The sequence below is a fragment of the Neofelis nebulosa genome, chromosome 9 (genome assembly GCF_028018385.1).
Source record: "Neofelis nebulosa isolate mNeoNeb1 chromosome 9, mNeoNeb1.pri, whole genome shotgun sequence".
NCBI classification, from domain to species: domain Eukaryota; kingdom Metazoa; phylum Chordata; class Mammalia; order Carnivora; family Felidae; genus Neofelis; species Neofelis nebulosa.
In genome coordinates, this window is record NC_080790.1 from 2,340,698 (window position 1) to 2,358,221 (window position 17,524).

Genomic DNA, 17,524 nt, shown 5'->3' on the forward strand with positions numbered 1-17,524 from the left:
GATGTTTTAACGGTCTTATTTAATCTACTCCCACCCCCCGTTTTTTTTTTTGCTGGGGTATTTTTTTTTTTATTTTTATCTTTTAATGTTTATTTTTGAGAGAGAGACAGAGGGTGAGGGGCAGAGAGAGAGGGAGACAGAATCCAAAGCAGGCCCCAGGCCCTGAGCTGTCAGCACAGAGCCCAACTCGGGGCTGGGACTCACGAACCACGAGATCATGACCTGAGCTGAAGTCGGCCGCTCAACCGACTGAGCCACCCAGGCGCCCCAGATGTAACTTTCTGAATCTTCCTTTTCCCTTCGGCTTATGTATTAGTCCAGCCTTTAGTCCCTAATTCCTACAATATGGTAAAAGAACCGATAGAGGTATTTGAAGCCGCAAAGTTCCTTAGTGGAACATTTTCAACTTCTTGAGGCACTGAGATACATAAGTTTAGATCTCTTAACACTACACTTGACACTTACAAAAATTTGTGACAGTACAATAAAACCACATCTAATGAAAATAGAGACACTTCAATTATCAGAGATGGTTCTGGTCACAAAGATCGCTCTCATTGCTGGAGAAGCAGTTAGTGCCTTCAGCTCAGTCGGAATGTTCTCGCTGTAATCAAAACAGCAGCAACAGTGGGTGACTGATTATAAGGAAGTTTAGTCTGAATGCCTCTTCCTCCGGCAGTTACATTTTACTCAGAATTCTATACAGATAAAATCAAGTTCATGGTCTGTAGTGATGTATTTACATGAGGGGTCTGTTGTATCCAGCACGCTACCCTCTGCTCCCAAAACAGCCTTCCCACCTCCCTGAAGTGGGGCAAAACCCTGTTCGGTCTGTAATCACCGCGCGACTGAGTCCGCTATGGCCCACAGCCATGGCCTTGTCACTCTGCTAATTTTATTCACAACCGTTCCCGTTTGGCACGTTGCAAGCCTGGACTGCGGACACGGTGCAGTGAGGGCCCGATGGCAGTGCTGACCACTGGGCCCGTTTTAATCCTTCGGCACAGGTCCGTTAGGGACGTCGCCGGGCGGGAGCTGGGGCCTTCCGGGAGCTGCCTCGCTTCTCCGACTTGAGTTCTCGTGTGTAGAGCGGAGGACGGGGCCCGGCCTGGCCGAGTCTCCTGGTTCCTCCGATCATAAGGGTCGCTGTCAGAGCACACGACCTGTCAGTCCCCGCCGAGGAGCTGTGTGTCCTTTGGAGAGTGACACGCAGACCCGCTGTTTGTTGAAAGGATACATGAAAAAAAGAAAATTAAAAAAAAAAAAAAAAAAAAAGAATACATGAGCCGTCTTGTCCTTGAAAACAAATCGGTGATGTTACTTTTGAAAGGAGTGAGAATGCGTGAAATCAGTCTCCTGAACAAGAAGGTTTGTTATCTCGCAGGTACAGGGAAGTGAGGTGGCTAAGAGCCCAGTCTGCAACCCTTCAATCTGTGAGCGGAACAAAGGAGAAGTTCTACATTTTATTCTTTTTTTTTCTAATTTTTTTAAAAAGTGTATTTATTTTTGAGAGGGGGAGAGAGAGAGAGAGAGAGAGAGAGAGAGAGAGAGAGAGAATGAGTGGAGGAGGGGCAGAGAGAGAGGGAGACACAGAATCCGAAGCAGGCTCCAGGCTCCGAGCTGTCAACACAGAGCCTGAGGCGGGGCTCGAACTGACGAACAGCTAGATCATGACCTGAGCCGAAGTCGGACACTTAACGGACTGAGCCACCCAGGCGCCCCAGGCTGTGCAGAGGCCCCTGCTTTTGAGGCCGGCGACATGCGGATCCTCTGGTAGACCCAGGGCACGGAAAAACGAGGTAAGTTACAGCCTCTGCCCAGAAGGTCGTCAGTGTGCAGGGCCCGAGGCAGACACATCTGACGGTTGTGAACCCAGGCGGCCTTGACTTCCCAGTTACTGACGCGCTGTAGGTAAGAAGGTTTGCCTTCCTGGTGGCTCGCGGAGTCCGTTCCTTTGGCTTCTGTTGACCCAGGACGAGGTGCACAGGGACGGCCTGGAGGAACCACGGAAAGACTGAGGACCCCGGCCCAGGAGTCCCCGTGTGGGGTTAGCAGCTTTGACAGCTGCCCCGTGCTGTTCAAGTTCAGGCTGTTCCCAGGCGCTTGAGGCAGCCTCCCCCTCACTGGGCCCGTCGATGGGCCTGATGGTGCGGTTCTGTGGCCGTTCCTCGCCGCTCCTGGGGGGGCTGCTGCGGGAGGCGGGGACCACATCCATCAGGTCTTTCCCTCCTCCCGCAAGGAGCAGGGACGGGTTTGTTGGCGTCCGTCCCTGTGCCAGGGCAGGAGCGTGCGGTCTCGTGGGGCAACCAAGGAGGGAAGGCGGGAAGTGAGAATCTGCACGACGGCTACCACTTGACGCGTGAGCGTCCCCGCGTGTCCGGTGCCTCATTAACTCGATGCCTTGCAGCGACCCTGTGAGGGAGGCGGGGCTTCGCCGAGCCCAGTCCCGGGACCAGCAGCCCCAGCCCGGCTTGGGAACTGGTGAGAAATGAAAGTTCCCGGGTCTCCGCACCAGCCCACTGACTCAGAAGGTCTGGGGTGGGGCCCTGTCTGCGTTTTCAGAGGCCTTCTGGATGGTTCCGGTGCACGCTCACGTTTGAGACCCCGCGATCTCGGGTGCTCTCATGACCTCGGATGCTGTGGTGTGGTCAGAGGTTGTGGTGAGTCGTAGCATCCCTGAGTGTGGCTAACAGCCCTCGTGCTGGCGAGCGACACCGTGAAGTCAGAGCTGGATGTCCCGGCCCGGTGGGCGCGAGTGTTCCCTGACCGTCTGGGGTCTGTGCCCACCGGTGACCAGTGTGGCTGAGGGGTGGGATACGCAAGCGGAGGGAGGCTTTCAGGGAACTCTGGGGAAACAGAGCCTTCGGGCCTGGGACGGGGGGAGCACGGCGAACGGCCTCACGGGCAGCGTCCACGGCCACAGCTGCACGGCCGGGTGACTCCAGGGAAAATTCCTGTCCAGAGACAGACAGGCCTGGTCCGGCTCTTGTGTGTGGATGGCTCCACTATCTGTGGGAGATGTAAATAATTCTGGGGAGCCGTGCCAGATTCTCACTGTGACCCACTGCGCGGGGCCAGGCTGCTGGAGGGGTCGGGGTTCACCGGGAGAAGCCAGAGCCCAGGGCCGTGACTTGCGCGCTTTCGAGAAGAAAACTGAGGGCGGGACGGAAGACAGAGGTCTGGAGGGAGACGTGCCTAGTGATTCCTCATGACTTTTTGGTACTTGTTGGCCAGGCAGGTGTAAACACGATTCCCAATTGAAACTCGGTTCCAATTTACAAGCTACTTGAAGCAGGTACGTTAGTATAATATTACCACCTCTTCTGTAACCAAGAGTGATTCTCAGGTTTTGGCACTTTTTGAAAGAGCCCTTAACAATTCGGGACACAAAACAAAAGGTAAGTGTCCCAGGTCAGTGGTGAGACAGGAGGAGGATTGCGGGGGCGGGGGGGTGGGGCGTGGGAGAGGCTCGCTGCCTGCTTGTTCCACACGGTCTGCAAAGCATGAGCTGGGCAAGGGCTCTCGCTCTCCGCCCTGTCTCCTGCGCTCTAGCCACAGTGCCAGCGCCTCGTGGGAGGGCAAGTGCTGAGGACTGAATAGGGGCTGACTCAGGGGTCCTTGCTGGCACCTGGATGCCGCGCCTTCCCCTCAGCTGGCGTTGAACGTGGGCGAGGGGATGCACCCTCGGGACACAGTATGCCGTCACCCAGGACTGCGGTCTCAGGCCTCCTGTCCGGTGACGCTCGTGGCACCAGGGGCGTCTTTGGGGCGTGGCTCTTCCTCGTGGTGGGGAGTGTCCAGAACACCGTGGGACTCTCAGCAGCATCCCGGCCCCTTCCCCCCAGAAGCCAGCACCGCGCCCCCAACCGCACGGCGTGACGGTATCTCCAGAATGCTGCCAAACGTCCCCGGGCAGGGGTGAAGTCAAGTTGGGCTGTGTTAGTTTGGATTTCAGTTGGTTAAGTTCTTCTGACACCTGTCACCACACGGATGAACCCTGGGGACGTCATGCTCCGTGAAATAAGCCAGTCACAAAAAGACAAATACTGCTTGCTTCCCATTATGTGAGAGTCTTAGAATAGTCAACATCATAGAAAGTCCAGCAGCGGTGGCCAGGGGGCTGAGGTGGGGGTGTGACGGGGCTGTGGCGTTAACGGGTACGGAGGTCCGGTTTCACAAGATGGAAGGAATCATGGAGGTGGATGGGATGTGTCACGTGACATCTGAATGTATTTAATACCACCGAACTGTATACTGAAGAGTGATTAAGATGGTGAATTGTACGTCGTGTGTATTTTATCACAACGACGAGAAAACTTTAAAAAATCAGTTGGGTATATTTGTGTGGGTTCCCTGCTCTGCTTCTCCATATAACGAATCTTGACGTTGGGCAGACTGATTCCCCCTACTTCATTCTTCGTTTCCAAATTGTTTTAGCTCTTCTGCTTCCTTTGTCTTCTAGTTCTGGAAGAATCCTGTCTCTGTCTACAAAGCTTCCTGCTGGGATTTCAATAGGAATCGCGTTAAGCCTGTAGATCACTTTGGGGGGAATCCTGCCTCCTTTCCGCGCGGAGCCTTCCCGTCCCGGAGCTCGACGCGCCTCGTGGTTTCTTAAACCTGCTGCGATTTTCCCGGTCGGCGCGTTGTTTCAGCACTTAGGTCCTGCACGTGTTTTGTGAGGTTTCCATCCAGGCATTTCATTCCTTTGAGCGACTGCAAATGATTTTTAATTTCGGAGTCTCTGTGTTCATTTCGTTCCTCTGAGCGATTGTAAATGATTTTTAATTTCGGACTCTACGTGTTCACTGCTCGCTCGCGGAAGTGCCCCGGGTTTCCGTGTGTTCATGTTGTACTCGGAGCCTTGCCGAGCCCCCTTACTGGTTTTAGGAATTTCTGTAGACTCTCTGGGATTCTCCAAGCAGACACTTCTGTCGTCTGCACAAGGGGCTGTTCGGTTTTTCTTTTCTGACCCGTGTGCCTTTTCTTTCCTTGCCGTGTCTTTTGCTCTGGCTGGGACTCCAGCACTGCGTTGCAGTGGTCAGAGTGGATGTCCTGCCGTGTCCAGATCTTAGGAGGGAGATGTTCAGTCTTTCCTGAGTATGATGTTATCGTAGGTTTATTTAAACATTGATGCTGCTTTATCAAGTTGAGAAAGCACCCCCTTCAGAGAGGTTTTTTTTTTTTTTCATGAAGAGGTGTTGAATTTTGTCAAATGCTTTTTCTTGTACCTGTTGATATGATCATGCAGTTTTTCCTTGTTAGCTTTTACTACGGTTGATGATACTGCTGGACTTTTGAATATTGACCCAGGCTTACATCCCTGAAACACTCCACTTGGTGACAGTTTATAAATCTGTCCTATGTATTGCTGAATCCTATTTGCCAGCATTTCGTTAAAGATTTTTGCATCTGTATTCATGAGGGTTATCGGTCTACAGTTTTCTTTCTTTCTTTTTTTTTGTACTGTCTTTGTCTGGTTTGGGTATCAGGGTCATGCCAACTTCATAAAATGAATTGGTGAATGCTCCTCCCTCTTCTGTTTCTGGAAGAGGTATGTAAACTTGGTGTTAACTCTTCTTTAAAAGTTTGGTAAAGGGGCGCCTGGGAGGCTCAGTCGGTTGAGCGTCCGACTTTGGCTCAGGTCATGATCTCGCAGTCTGTGGGTTCGAGCCCCAACGTGGGACTCTGTGCTGACAGCTTGGAGTCTGGAGCCTGCTTTGGATTCTGTGTCTCCTCTCTCTGACCCTCCCCCATTCATGCTCTGTCTCAAAAATAAATACATGTTAAAAAAAATTTTTTAAAAATTAAAGTTTGGTACAATTCTCGTATGAAATCACCTGGCCTGCCTGGACTTTCCTTTTTGGGAGTTTTTTAAGTTACAAATTCAGTTCCCTTCATTGTTATGGGGCTGCTAAGTCGTCTATTTCATGTTGGGTCCATTGTGGTAGATCCTGTGTTTCCCTGGAAGTGGCCCATTTGGTCCAGGTTGTGAGATTTATTTATGCTATTAGGTGGTTTTAATAAAGGATCCATTCTTTCTCATGGATTTTGTGATGTGCATGGAATTTGACAGGTTTTACAAAATTTGTAATCTCTTAAGATTTCTCTTTTTGGTATAAATACAAATGCACCATTGAATGTGGCATTTAAAAAAATGTTTTTAATGTTTATTTATTTTTGAGAGAGAGAGACTAACACAGCACGAGCCGGGGAGGAGCAGAGAGGGACACAGAATCCAAAACAGGCTCCAGGCTCCGAACTGTCAGCACAGAACCCGACACGGGGCTCAAACCCACGAACTGTGAGATCATGACCTGAGCCGAAGTCAGACGCTCAACCGACTGAGCCATCCGGGTGCCCCTGAATGTAGCTTTTTATGATCCTAATTTTATGTGTGTATCTCTTTCTTAAAGAAGCACCCCCCCCCCCCCCCCACAAAGAGTCAGGCTGCGCAGAAGCTGGACCCGCCCAGCCCGCCGCACAGAGAGAGTCTGGGGCACATACGAAGCTTCGGTGAGCGCGGTGAGTCTGGGGTCTCGCCGCGGGTTCGGTCTCGACCAGTAGACGAGGTTAATGCTGTGAAGTGAAAGCCCACGCGGAGAATGGGAGAGGAAGCGTGTCAGCTGCGTGTGTTTCTGTCTGATGTGACACCAGGTGATAAGGACCACTCAATGCTTTCCTGCATCCCCACCGTCCTCCCGGAAGAGAGGCCAGGACAGTCGGGTGGCGTCGGGGGTGAAGAGCTGGAAGGACCTCTCGGGGCAGGTCCGTGGTCTGCCGGGAGCCCTGACCTCCGGGAGTTTGCAACGTTCCCACACCCTCCTCGCCGCCCTCCCGCGGGGCAGCTGATGTATTTCAAACAGGAAGCTCTTTGCAGATAAGGCTGCAGCCTGATTTGCTGGGCAGCCTGACAGCCGGGGCCCCGCTCGCCTGGCCTGTGGGGCTCAGTGGCCTCTGTAAATAGCAGCCATGAGGCTCCCGGGTGCAGTGTCCTCGTGGGTCCCGGACGGTCAGGACGCCCCCTTCGCCTAGCGTGCGCTGCAGGTAGGGACACTCTGCCGGGTGACCTGGCGGTCTTGGAGGGCAGGACGGGGGTCGCCTGGTCGAGGCGAGGTTCCGGATACGGCCAGAGATGGGAGAACAGACGGGAATCTGTTCTTAGGTCCCCACAAAGGATGGGGGTGTCACGTGAACCAGGCACTAGAATTCCACCGTTTTGTTAATTCACCAGTTCTTGGTGGAAACTTCCCGGGGATAACTGACGACGACCTAGGGCTGCCGGCTACCAGACGGTTGGGGGAGGCCTTCTCAGCTCTGCACACGTTCAGAGAGGTGGGGCAGCGAGTTTCCGAATCGCCAGTCACAGCGTGGGGCCTCACGGACAACAGCAGTAACCGGTACCCGTGGCCGGTAGCTCTGTTTTGGGGTTCGGTAATGGGAATGCCAGATGTGGGCAAAGATAGGACCGGAGAAGGTCACTTTCAAGCGCAGAGAGGGTCGCCTGGTATGGAGTGGGGGTTTCTCGTCTCCCAAACTGGATGAGACATGGTGTGACGGGGGCCCTTCCTGGCCTGCTGGCTGTGACAACTTGGAGGCCGAAGTTAGGAGGTGCTTATGAATTTAAAAGGCAAAGTTGGAAAGCCGCTGTGTGTGCGTAACAGGACTTCTGATGTGTAACAGGACTTTCCTGGGGGCCAGAGCTGCGCCCCGACCTCTCACGGCTATTCTGGTTCATCCACAAGCTTGAGAGGTCTGTGAGTGAGGAGAGGAGACAGAGGTCGGAGAACACGACAGGAAAAGCCTCTTACTTTGCGCGTGCCTCTCGGGTGGGCTCTGGGGAAGGACCCCTCATCAGCGTCACCGTCACTATAGGAAGCAACCCCGTCGTGGGGGTGGGGCCCCAGCGCCCCGGTGCTCCTGGATGTGGTTCTCCGTCTATAAATGCTGGGCCCTAATGTGGATATTTAATGAAAACGTACCATTGCACGTTTGGCAGATTAAGCCACGTTGTTTTCATCGTCTCCTTCGTTCTTATAAGGAACTGCGACTGAGAATTCCAAATTGCATCTCCCCTCTGAAACCCTGGCTTCCTTCACTGAAGGGAGGGTGGGAACCTCCTGGTCTCTGGCCGGGAGATAAGGATGTTATTCTTAAAGGAGGCCAGGAGCTTCTGCGTTTACAAACAGAATTCCTCTCCTCCCGGGCGGGGGAGCCAGAACCCTGGGGAAGGGGCTCCCACCCAGGGCCGCCCTGCTCTCTGTCCTGCTGATGCGCGAGCAGCGAGGGCCTCAGGGAGGCGTTCTGGCTTCCGCTGGTTCTGGGCTCTCCTCTCCCTGGGCCCCGCCTTGCTGGGGAGGTAGCAAGCAAGCCGCCTCGTGTGAGGGAGGTGGGTCGTGCTGAGCAGCGTGGCGGTCTCTTGACACACCCCTTCTATCCGGAGGGGAAGTTTCCAGGTCAGCTGTTGACACCCTAAAACCTAAACCCTGTTTGCCTCCCCACATACCAGCAAATGCCCATCGACTTCCGCACGAAAGTAGGTGTGGAACAGATGTTTGTCATGACTTTTTTTTTTTTGAGAGAGAGAGAGAGAGAGAGAGCCCATGTGCAAGTAGGGGAGGGGCAGGGGGAGCGTGAGAGAGAATCCCAAGCAGGCTCCACACTCAGCACAGAGTCCCACGACCCTGGGATCCTGACCTGAGCCCTAAATCAAGAGCTGGACACTCAACCGACTGAGCTGCCCAGAAGCTCGTATCGTGACTTAAAAAATTTTTTGGGGGGCACCTGGGTGGCTCAGTCGGTTAAGCGGCCGACTTCAGCTCAGGTCACGATCTCGTGGTTTGTGAGTTCAAGCCCCGTGTCGGGCTCTGTGCTGACGGCTCGGAGCCTGGAGCCTGTTTCAGATTCTGTGTCTCCCCCTCTCTCTGACCCTTCCCCGTTCATGCTCCGTCTCTCTCTGTCTCAAAAATAAATAAATGTTTAAAAAAAAATTAAAAAAATTTTTTAAATGGTTATTTATTTTTGAGAGACAGAGGGCAAGTGGGGGATGGGCAGAGAGAGGCAGGCACAGAATCCGAAGCAGGCTCCAGGCTCTGAGCTGTCAGCACAGAGCCCGACGCGGGGCTTGAACCCACAAACCGCGAGATCATGACCTGAGCTGAAGTCAGTCGCTTAACCGACTGAGACACCCAGGCACACCGTGACTTTTTTAAAATTGAGAGATTATTGACATACAACATTACGTTATCAAACACTGTTCAGAGCTACATCCTGGAAAGAGCCAAAGCCTTTGCTTTCTACAGCAGCTAAGATCCTTGCAGTGAAGGACACACCGCAGTGACCAGGCCGGGCTGTCCTTTGTTCAGAAACTGTTAGGGATTCCGGGATCCTGACGGCCGTGTGGCAGACGGACTGCGAGGCCGTGTCCACGCAGGCCCCTGGCTCTGCAGCGGCCGTGTGTCCGAGGGGCTGGCCCTGGGAATCACGTGTGGACGTCAGGCATGGAAAACCCTTGGGGAGCTGGACAGGCAGTAGCAGGAAAAGAGCATCAAATTCTGTGTGTTGTGCTTCTGAACTTCTGTGCATTCGTTCGTTCGTTCATTCATTTACTCACGGATTCTTTCCTTCACTCGGCCAGGGTGCCCTGAGCACTTTGCCAGCTGCGGGCGTGACCTACTTCCCGACCACGTTGCAGGCTCGGGGACCCCCGGCCCAGCCGGCAGAGGAGAAGGGAAAGGGCAAAGGTCAGCCCTGTGGGCTGTGGGCGACCTCGCACGTCTTCTCCCTCCTGCAGTCGGTCACTTGTGTGAGCGCCACAGGCCGAGCGCCAGCCTCCTGGTCCAGTTGTGGTGCGACGCTGGCCGTTCAGCCTCCCGCGGCCTGGGCCTCGCCACCCTCACGGCGAGAAGCGAGGTCCTCAGGTGGTCTTGGGAACTAAATAAGATCAATGTGTCTGGGTTAGGTAATAAATGGTGGCTCCTTTTCTCTCTACCAAACATAAACCAACACACAATAAAAGCCACGGGATCGTGATGTAAGGGGGCAGGTGGGCCCACTCTGGTGCTCGGTGGCTGACAGGAGCAGAGGGGACAGGTCAGGTGCGTCAGGAGGCCCCAGGTCCTGACCCCACCGTCCCCACCGACGAGGGGTAACTCTGGGCAGCTGATTTCGTCCCCCATCTGTGGTCCCCTGGCCGGTGGGACGGGAGCAGTGTGCTGACCTCCGTGGGCCTTCTCTTCTCCCCCACTGAGGGACAATCAGCCTCACCCCTACCCTCTACAGTCCACCCCGTGGTCACGCAGACGGGAGCTGGGGCCTCCACGCAGGTGTCACGGAGCGCAGGCGGTTTCTGCCTGCGTCCTTTTCATGGAGAAAGCGGCACAGCGTGGGCACGCTAAGGAGGGCACCGACGTCTCAGCTCAGAGACTCTGGTTTCCCCTGTCTGGAGCCATCGCGGGCCGTGGGGCCCTCACGCCGCGTGGTGACGGCAGCATCACGCTGTCTTCAGCAAGTGCTTGCCGCGCATGGGCCCAGCCCCTTGCAGACCTCTCGTGCTCCATGGCTCCTCCTCAGGGGGACCTCGGGGGCTCCAGCCTCCCTTTTAAGGTGAGCGCAGGCTGACAGCGGAGCCGTGATGCGGCCCGGGCACTGGTCCCGGTGCTGGCCCGAAGCCGGGCGCGCGGCTGTGCCCAAACGCTGTGCCATGGGAACGTAAAAGTCTCGGAGTGGGGGGTGTCTGGGTGTCGCCACCAAGCCTTCCCCACCGGCACTTGGGGGAGGGACGCACGGCCAGCTGTGTGCCCCTGAGCCTTCCAGGGCCTGTCCCATCCTGTCCCCCCCACCCCAGGGACTGATCTCGGTGGTGTAGGTGATAGACTTAGATAATCGATGAGCTGTAGCTGCACATGGCAACGTGGGCGAGCCGGGGGCAGAAGGTTGAGTAAAACAGTCGAGGCTCAGAGGACTATGGTGCCTTATAAAGTCCCAAACCGAGCAAACTGCACAACATATTGTTTAAGAATGCAGGGGCCTACGGTAATGCCAGTTAGGAAACCACAGGAGACGCACGTTCACGGCCCCAGAGCCAGGCTCTTCAGGGGCTTGGGGCGGTCCTGGGCCCGGGGACTGCGGGGCCACTGTGCTGGGAGAAGTGTGGTACTTTCCGCGTGACCGCGCCCCTGCCTCCGTGTGTACCAAGTATCCGCCACAGGGAAGCAGATGCAAGGATCCGGCGGCCGCCGTCGGGATGGAGGTCCGAGTGGGGCCGGCAGGGGAGGCACGGGCGGGCCCACGAGGGAGGGCCCCAAACGCGGGGACAGGCCCGACAGCTACCTGCGCCCTGGCCCCGGGTTCTGAGTTCCCGTCACTGTGTCTCCTTCCCTCCTGCAGGAGTCAGCGTCCCGCACGCGCTCGTGATGAGGAGGGGCCTGGCTCTCCTCGGCCTGGCCTTCCTGTGGCTGCTCCCATCTGGGCGTCCTCAGCAGACGGCGGAAGATGCCTGTTCCCTGCACATCCTCGTCCCGGGCCTCAAAGGTAACCCTGACCGGGGCCTTCCGTGCGCGGCCGAGTGCCGGCTCAGGGTCTGACCTCCGTGCGCCTCAGTTTCCCCATCTGCAAAATTAAGGGTTGGACTACATAATGTGCACGCTTTCTTTGGCCAAGAGATCCTGTGATTCTGAAGCTACAAGCCACTGCTGACGTGTGGTTCACGCACCACACACGTTATCGCAAACGACTTGCAGAGTGAGATCTCATCTGGCCCATTTTTTTATGTTTACTTATTTTTGAGACAGAGAGAGAGACAGAACGTGAGCGGGGGAGGGGCAGAGAGCGAGGGAGACCCAGAATCCGAAGCAGGCTCCAGGCTCTGAGCTGTCAGCGCAGAGCCCGGCGGGGGGCTTGAACCCACGAACCACGAGATCACGACCTGAGCCGAAGTCGGACGCTCAACCGACTGAGGCGCCCAGGCGTCCCAGCCTCTGGTCCATTTTGCAGATAAGCACATTCAAGGCCCAGGGACATTTAGCAATTTGCCAAACAAACTGGGTCACTCAGGCTACGAAGCCAGTGCTCCTACGCCAGTTCCTGAGAGCTCTAAATTCCTACTTTAAAAGACAAACAAGTAAAACCCCCCAAAACTTTTCTCTTGTTGGTTTGCATATAATTTACTCCCGGTGGACCTTGCCCGGCCGAGCCGGTGGGGGGCGGGCACCAGCACAGGGGAAAGAGTCAGGGCCCTCAGACTGGTATCTTCATTCAGAAAAGGTCCCTGGTTTCTCCGTAGCTCGGGCAAGAGATTCCACAACCTTGTGATATAAAAAGACTTCACATCAGGGCCAGGGCACGTGCCCCACGCGGGGTGGGCGAGCTTGGGCCTCTCGCTCCAGGAGCAAGAAGAAAGGGCGGGAGGGGCCGGCCCACGACTTGCACTGATTGCCTCGCGTGCCCCCGAATTCCATTCTGCCCCCTTCCCACTCGGACGGTGCGCACCCCGGGCCCCAAAGCCTGGTCTCTGCCGGATGGGACTTTTGCGGGAATGCCTGCGGCTCTCCCCACGGAGATCGTTGGAGGACGTAGACTCACATTTAGGGGCTGTGGACCCGTGACGAGAATGGCTGCCACCAAAGTCAGAGCCAGGTGCCTCCTGAGACCTGTGGGAGGCGAGGCGGTCGGCCCCAGCTCGGCGTGGACCAGGCAGGAGTCCCCGGGGAGCAGGACAGGGTGGGGCTCCTTGCAGGACCCGGATGCCGTGCTCCCAAGGGCCTGTCCTCTAGCAGGTAACAAGACACGTTTCCAGGTCGTGTGGAGCCGTGCGGGATGTTTCGGGGCCGCGGAGCGTGTCTTCCAGACGTGCTGGTCAAGCGCAGCCCTGCCCCAGAGTGACCGGCCTGGCCACCCCAAAGGGACAATTCCATAGAGAACGCCTTCTCACACTCACCGAAGTCCTTACGACCTGGACGTCCCGCTTTTATGTCCAGCCTCATTGAGGTATAACTGGCAGGTTGTATGTGTTCAAGGGGACGACCGAACACACGGAAACCTCGTGCGGTGACGTCACAGCCACATTCGTTAGCCCGCCGACACCTCCCACCGTCCCCCTGCTGTGTGTGGGGGTGGGTGGGTGGGGCGAGGCCTGGGGGTCTCGTGGTGACCCAGGACCAAGGGGGCGACACGGCCGTGAGCTGGCCGACCCGATGCAGAGAGCCCTTACTCGGCGTCCGGATTTTACCGTTCTGCTGTTTAGCTTGGGCGGCAGGGGGAGGGGAGACGAGAGAAATCTGTGCCAAAAAAGACCAAATGATTCGGGGCTCGTAAGCACCGCAAGCTCAGGATGCGGCAGACTTTTGTCCCCTGCAACAGGCGCCCCTCCCTCTGCCGTCTGCAGCGGCCGGCCCGCTGGGTCGGCCCCCCTGCGCGCGGCCTCACGGGGCCGGGTGCTCGGTCGTCCTCGCCGCTGGACGCAGCCCCCTGGTCCGACCTGGCAGAGAGTTCGTGACGCCGCCCCCACACGACGCCCCCGGCGGCAGAGAGCGCGGAACGAGCGCAGACGCGCCGGGCTCGTCCCGACGACGACTCTCGGTGGGCTCGGGGGCGTGGTGGCTTCAACGCCCGCCTGTGAGTGGCCCCGGCGACGGGCGACCCGGCCTGCTGCCCTCTCTGGGACGGCCACGCTCGGCCCGCACGGCCACGAGAGCCAGCTTGGTGCGCGGGCGCCCGTCAGCGGAGGTGAGAATACGGGCGCGATACAGGCCCCGCTCTGAACACGAAACGCGCACGTAAACGGTCTCTTCTTTCGTTCTCCACACGTCCCTGAGACCCCACGGGCCAGGCCCGGAGGGAGGGCCGCTACGGGGACACGAACACAGGCCTCCCCTGTCCGTTGCCGGATCCAGACTGGGCTTCAGAACCTTTCCCGACCCGACTCCTGCCGGCCCTTCTGCACCGACTGGTGTTGGCACTTGGGATGAAATGTATCTGCTATTCAGACCTAACAATAGCACGTTTGCTGTGCGTTTGGAGAGAGAGACGACTGGTTTAAAAAAAGGTTTTTTTTAAATGTGTATTTATTTTTGAGACAGACAGAGAGAGAGAGAGGGCATGAACAGGGGAGGGCAGAGAGAGAGGGAGACACAGAATCCGAAGCGGGCTCCAGGCTCCGAGCTGTCAGCACAAAGCCCGATGCGGGGCAGGGCTCGAACTCACCGACTGTGAGATCATGACCTGAGCCGAAGCTGGACGCTCAACCGACCGAGCCCCCCAGCGCCCCAGAACGCGTGTAACTTTTGAGGGGAGATGTTCCCAGCCACCCCACCTCCTGAGACCAGCAGAAAGCAGGCCCTTCGGACCCTGCCGACTGTGACCAGTGCCGCGAAAGCAACTTTGTTCTTTTTTTTTTTTTTTTAATTTTTTTTCAACGTTTTTTATTTTTATTTTTGGGACAGAGAGAGACAGAGCATGAACGGGGGAGGGGCAGAGAGAGAGGGAGACACAGAATCAGAAACAGGCTCCAGGCTCCGAGCCGTCAGCCCAGATCCTGACGCGGGGCTCGAACTCACGGACCGCGAGATCGTGACCTGGCTGAAGTCGGACGCTTAACCGACTGCGCCACCCAGGCGCCCCGAAAGCAGCTTTGTTCTTGAGAAGCACATCAAGGGCTCGGCTCCAAGGAGGAGGCCAAGGTCACCAGGAGGCAGTCCCACCGCCGATGGTTTCTGTGGCCCCCGGCGCTGCCGCCGGGGCGAGTTTGGGCGAGAACGGTGAGGGGCGGGACGCGGCTTCTCATAGCAACACCCACGCGGCTGGTGTTTTCCAGGACGCAGCGCGTCTGGTCCCTGGAGCTGGAGAGTCCATGCGGCACAGGTGGCGGGGGGGTCTCGGACTCTGGGCTCTGGACGGAGCCACAGGGACCACAGAGGAGTTCAGGGCACCTGCCACCAGTAGGGGCCGCAACACGTTGGCTAATACGGTCGGTTGTCAACGAAGCAGAATTGTGGGGAGAACGAAGTTTGAGGGACTTTCGAAGTATCTGAGAGCGACCAAGAAAACCCATGTTATTAGGAAGACTCATGTTTAATGATGCGTATTAGTCACCTTTCCTGCTTTAGGAAGAGGGGTTTGTGGGACACGAGGGGCCGTTCGGGGCTGTGAGGGTGTGTCGGTGCCTCAGATACTTGCTACGCACGCCGGTCCGACCAGGTTAGACGCAGGCGCGTGAAGCCGCTGGAGAGCGGGCCGCAGTTGTGCCATCAAGGAGTTTCAGGCCAAGGACGTGGCGCGTGACAGCAGATTGCTGCTGCTGCACGTGCGGCGATGGACGCTCGCCCCCGCCGGGACCCTTGCAGTAGCACACTCGCTGTTCTGCCCCGACACGGCCGGTGGACCCTGTAACGGCCCTGGTGGCTTCATGTGGCCCTCAAGCCTGAGGTCTGAGCGCTGGCTTCTCCCCGCCCTCGTGGGCTCCCGTGGACCAGTCTCTCCCGGTCTCCTGGCCCCTCACCTGTGCAGGCGCTGCCCCCCACCCCCCGTCTCAGACACCCTTTTCCCTGTTCCTTGCCTGGCAACAGCCCGTCTCAGTTAGAAGTCCCTTCATCAGAGGGGCCTTTTCCGACCGCTCAACTGAATTATGGCTTTTTCAGGTTGAAGTCGTTGCCTCATTTTGTCTCACTTTATCTTGCATCCCGCGTTGCAAATGACGATTCTCATGTCAACCTGACTCTCATTCACGCGCAGGAAGCCTTTACAAAGTCCTGTTCCTCTCGGGTAGCCGCTGCAACTTCCTCTTCATTCTCGATGCTCCGTGCGTCACTCCGACACGTCCAGGTTGTTTCTGCTCGTCTCTCCTGCGTGGCTCTCCGTGGGCACTTGCCACGTGCTCTTTTACACCTTCCCCTGGTGCCGAGGTCCCAGCTGTTAAATCTGCACACTCTCACGGCTCCAACGTCTGTTCCCCCTTTTCTGGAATTCCTTTAAGGTGGATGATGGAACTGGTGGGGCTTTTCTTCACTCTCAACTTGATAGCTTTATTTTTATTTTTATTTTTTAAGTCCAAACAAAGCTTTCCAGTTCTTTTTTTTTTTTTTCCCCAATGTTTTTTATTTTATTTTTGGGACAGAGAGAGACAGGGCATGAACGGGGGAGGGGCAGAGAGAGAGGGAGACACAGAAGCGGAAACGGGCTCCAGGCTCCGAGCCATCAGCCCAGAGCCTGACGCGGGGCGCGAGATCACGCGAGATCACGCGAGATCACGCGAGATCACGCGAGATCACGCGAGATCACGCGAGATCACGCGAGATCACGCGAGATCACGCGAGATCACGCGAGATCACGCGAGATCACGCGAGATCACGCGAGATCGCGACCTGGCTGAAGTCGGACGCTTAACCGACTGCGCCACCCAGGCGCCCCAGCTTTCCAGTTCTTTATCTCTTCGTGTTGCATTGTGGAAAAAAAAAACAAAATTCTTCAGCCTCATTTCTTGTTTTAGGAGCTAGCTTGTATCATGGGCCGTTCTGCTTCTCGGCCTTTCTGTAGAGTGATTCCGTTTAAAAATTAATTTCGTGTACAAGATCTAGTTGGTTCTTTTTCAGTGCTTTTTCATTTTGCTCATAGATACTTATTCTCTCATCTTTTTTTATTTTTAAAGCCGTTTATTTATTTATTTTGAGAGATAGACAGAGTGTGCGTGGGGGAGAGGCAGAGAGAGAGGGAGACACAGAATCAGAAGCAGGATCCAGGCTCTGAGCTACAGGGGTTCGAACTCATGAACCGCAAGATCATGACCTGAGCCGAAGTCGGACGCTCCACCGACTGAGCCCCCCAGGTGCCCCATGTCTTATCTTGATGAAGATGTTCAGTGTGTGATTTGAGAGCAGGCTCTGACTGCCCCAAGAGTTCTGTTCCTCAGCTATTTCTCTTTCCTGACGTTGGTGTCCCCAGATGTCTGCACGTTCTTGGTGGTGAGTTCATCCTGTTAGTTGGTATTTCCCACTGGTCTCTCAACGTGTCTCCAAGAATTGCTGTTGTAATAATTCCCTCTCTGAAGAAAGACAAACTACTCAGAGATTTAAGGGCCACGCATGTGGGCTAGGCTTATGTCAGCACACCCTTCACTGGGGGGCTGGCCAGAGCCTTCCTGGCTGTGGCACGGAGGTGACGGTGACATGCCAGCTCTGTCTTCTAGTTTCTGTTGGCACTCACTTTGCTTTTCTCTTTGTTTACTTAAATTTTAAAAATATTTTGGCTTATTTATTTATTTTGAGAGAGAGAGAGAGAGCACAAGCAAGCAGGGGAGGGGCAGAGAGAGAAGGAGAGAGAGAATCCCAGCAGGCTCTGCAGTCAGCGCAGAGCCCAACGTGGGGCTCGAGCCCACGAACCGTGAGATCATGACCTGAGCCCAAATCAAGAGTCCGACGCTTAACCGACTGGGCCACCCAGGTGCCCTCTCTTCGTTCACTTAAATTTAAATGGAATGTCCCCTCCTTTCAGCCAGATGATCAGTTTTGGGAATCCCGCTGGGGAATCTGTAACC

The 17,524-nt window shown here is 56.0% G+C and overlaps 1 protein-coding gene across 7 annotated transcripts in view; it reads left to right on the forward strand.

Moving 5' to 3' along the window:
- Positions 1-3,169: 3,169 nt before the first annotated feature.
- The window catches only part of COLEC11 (collectin subfamily member 11), a 34,031-nt gene continuing 19,676 nt past the window's right edge, over positions 3,170-17,524 (forward strand). For 2 of the 7 annotated variants that reach the window (XM_058682427.1, XM_058682428.1), the window contains exon 1: positions 11,386-11,529. In XM_058682427.1, the coding sequence (XP_058538410.1) occupies positions 11,491-11,529 (39 nt within the window). In that variant the 5' untranslated portion in view covers positions 11,386-11,490. Of the gene's footprint in view, positions 3,296-6,869; positions 7,045-11,385; positions 11,530-17,524 lie in introns of those variants that run through there. The other 5 variants (XM_058682432.1, XM_058682436.1, XM_058682431.1 and 2 more) reach the window with 5 other exon arrangements.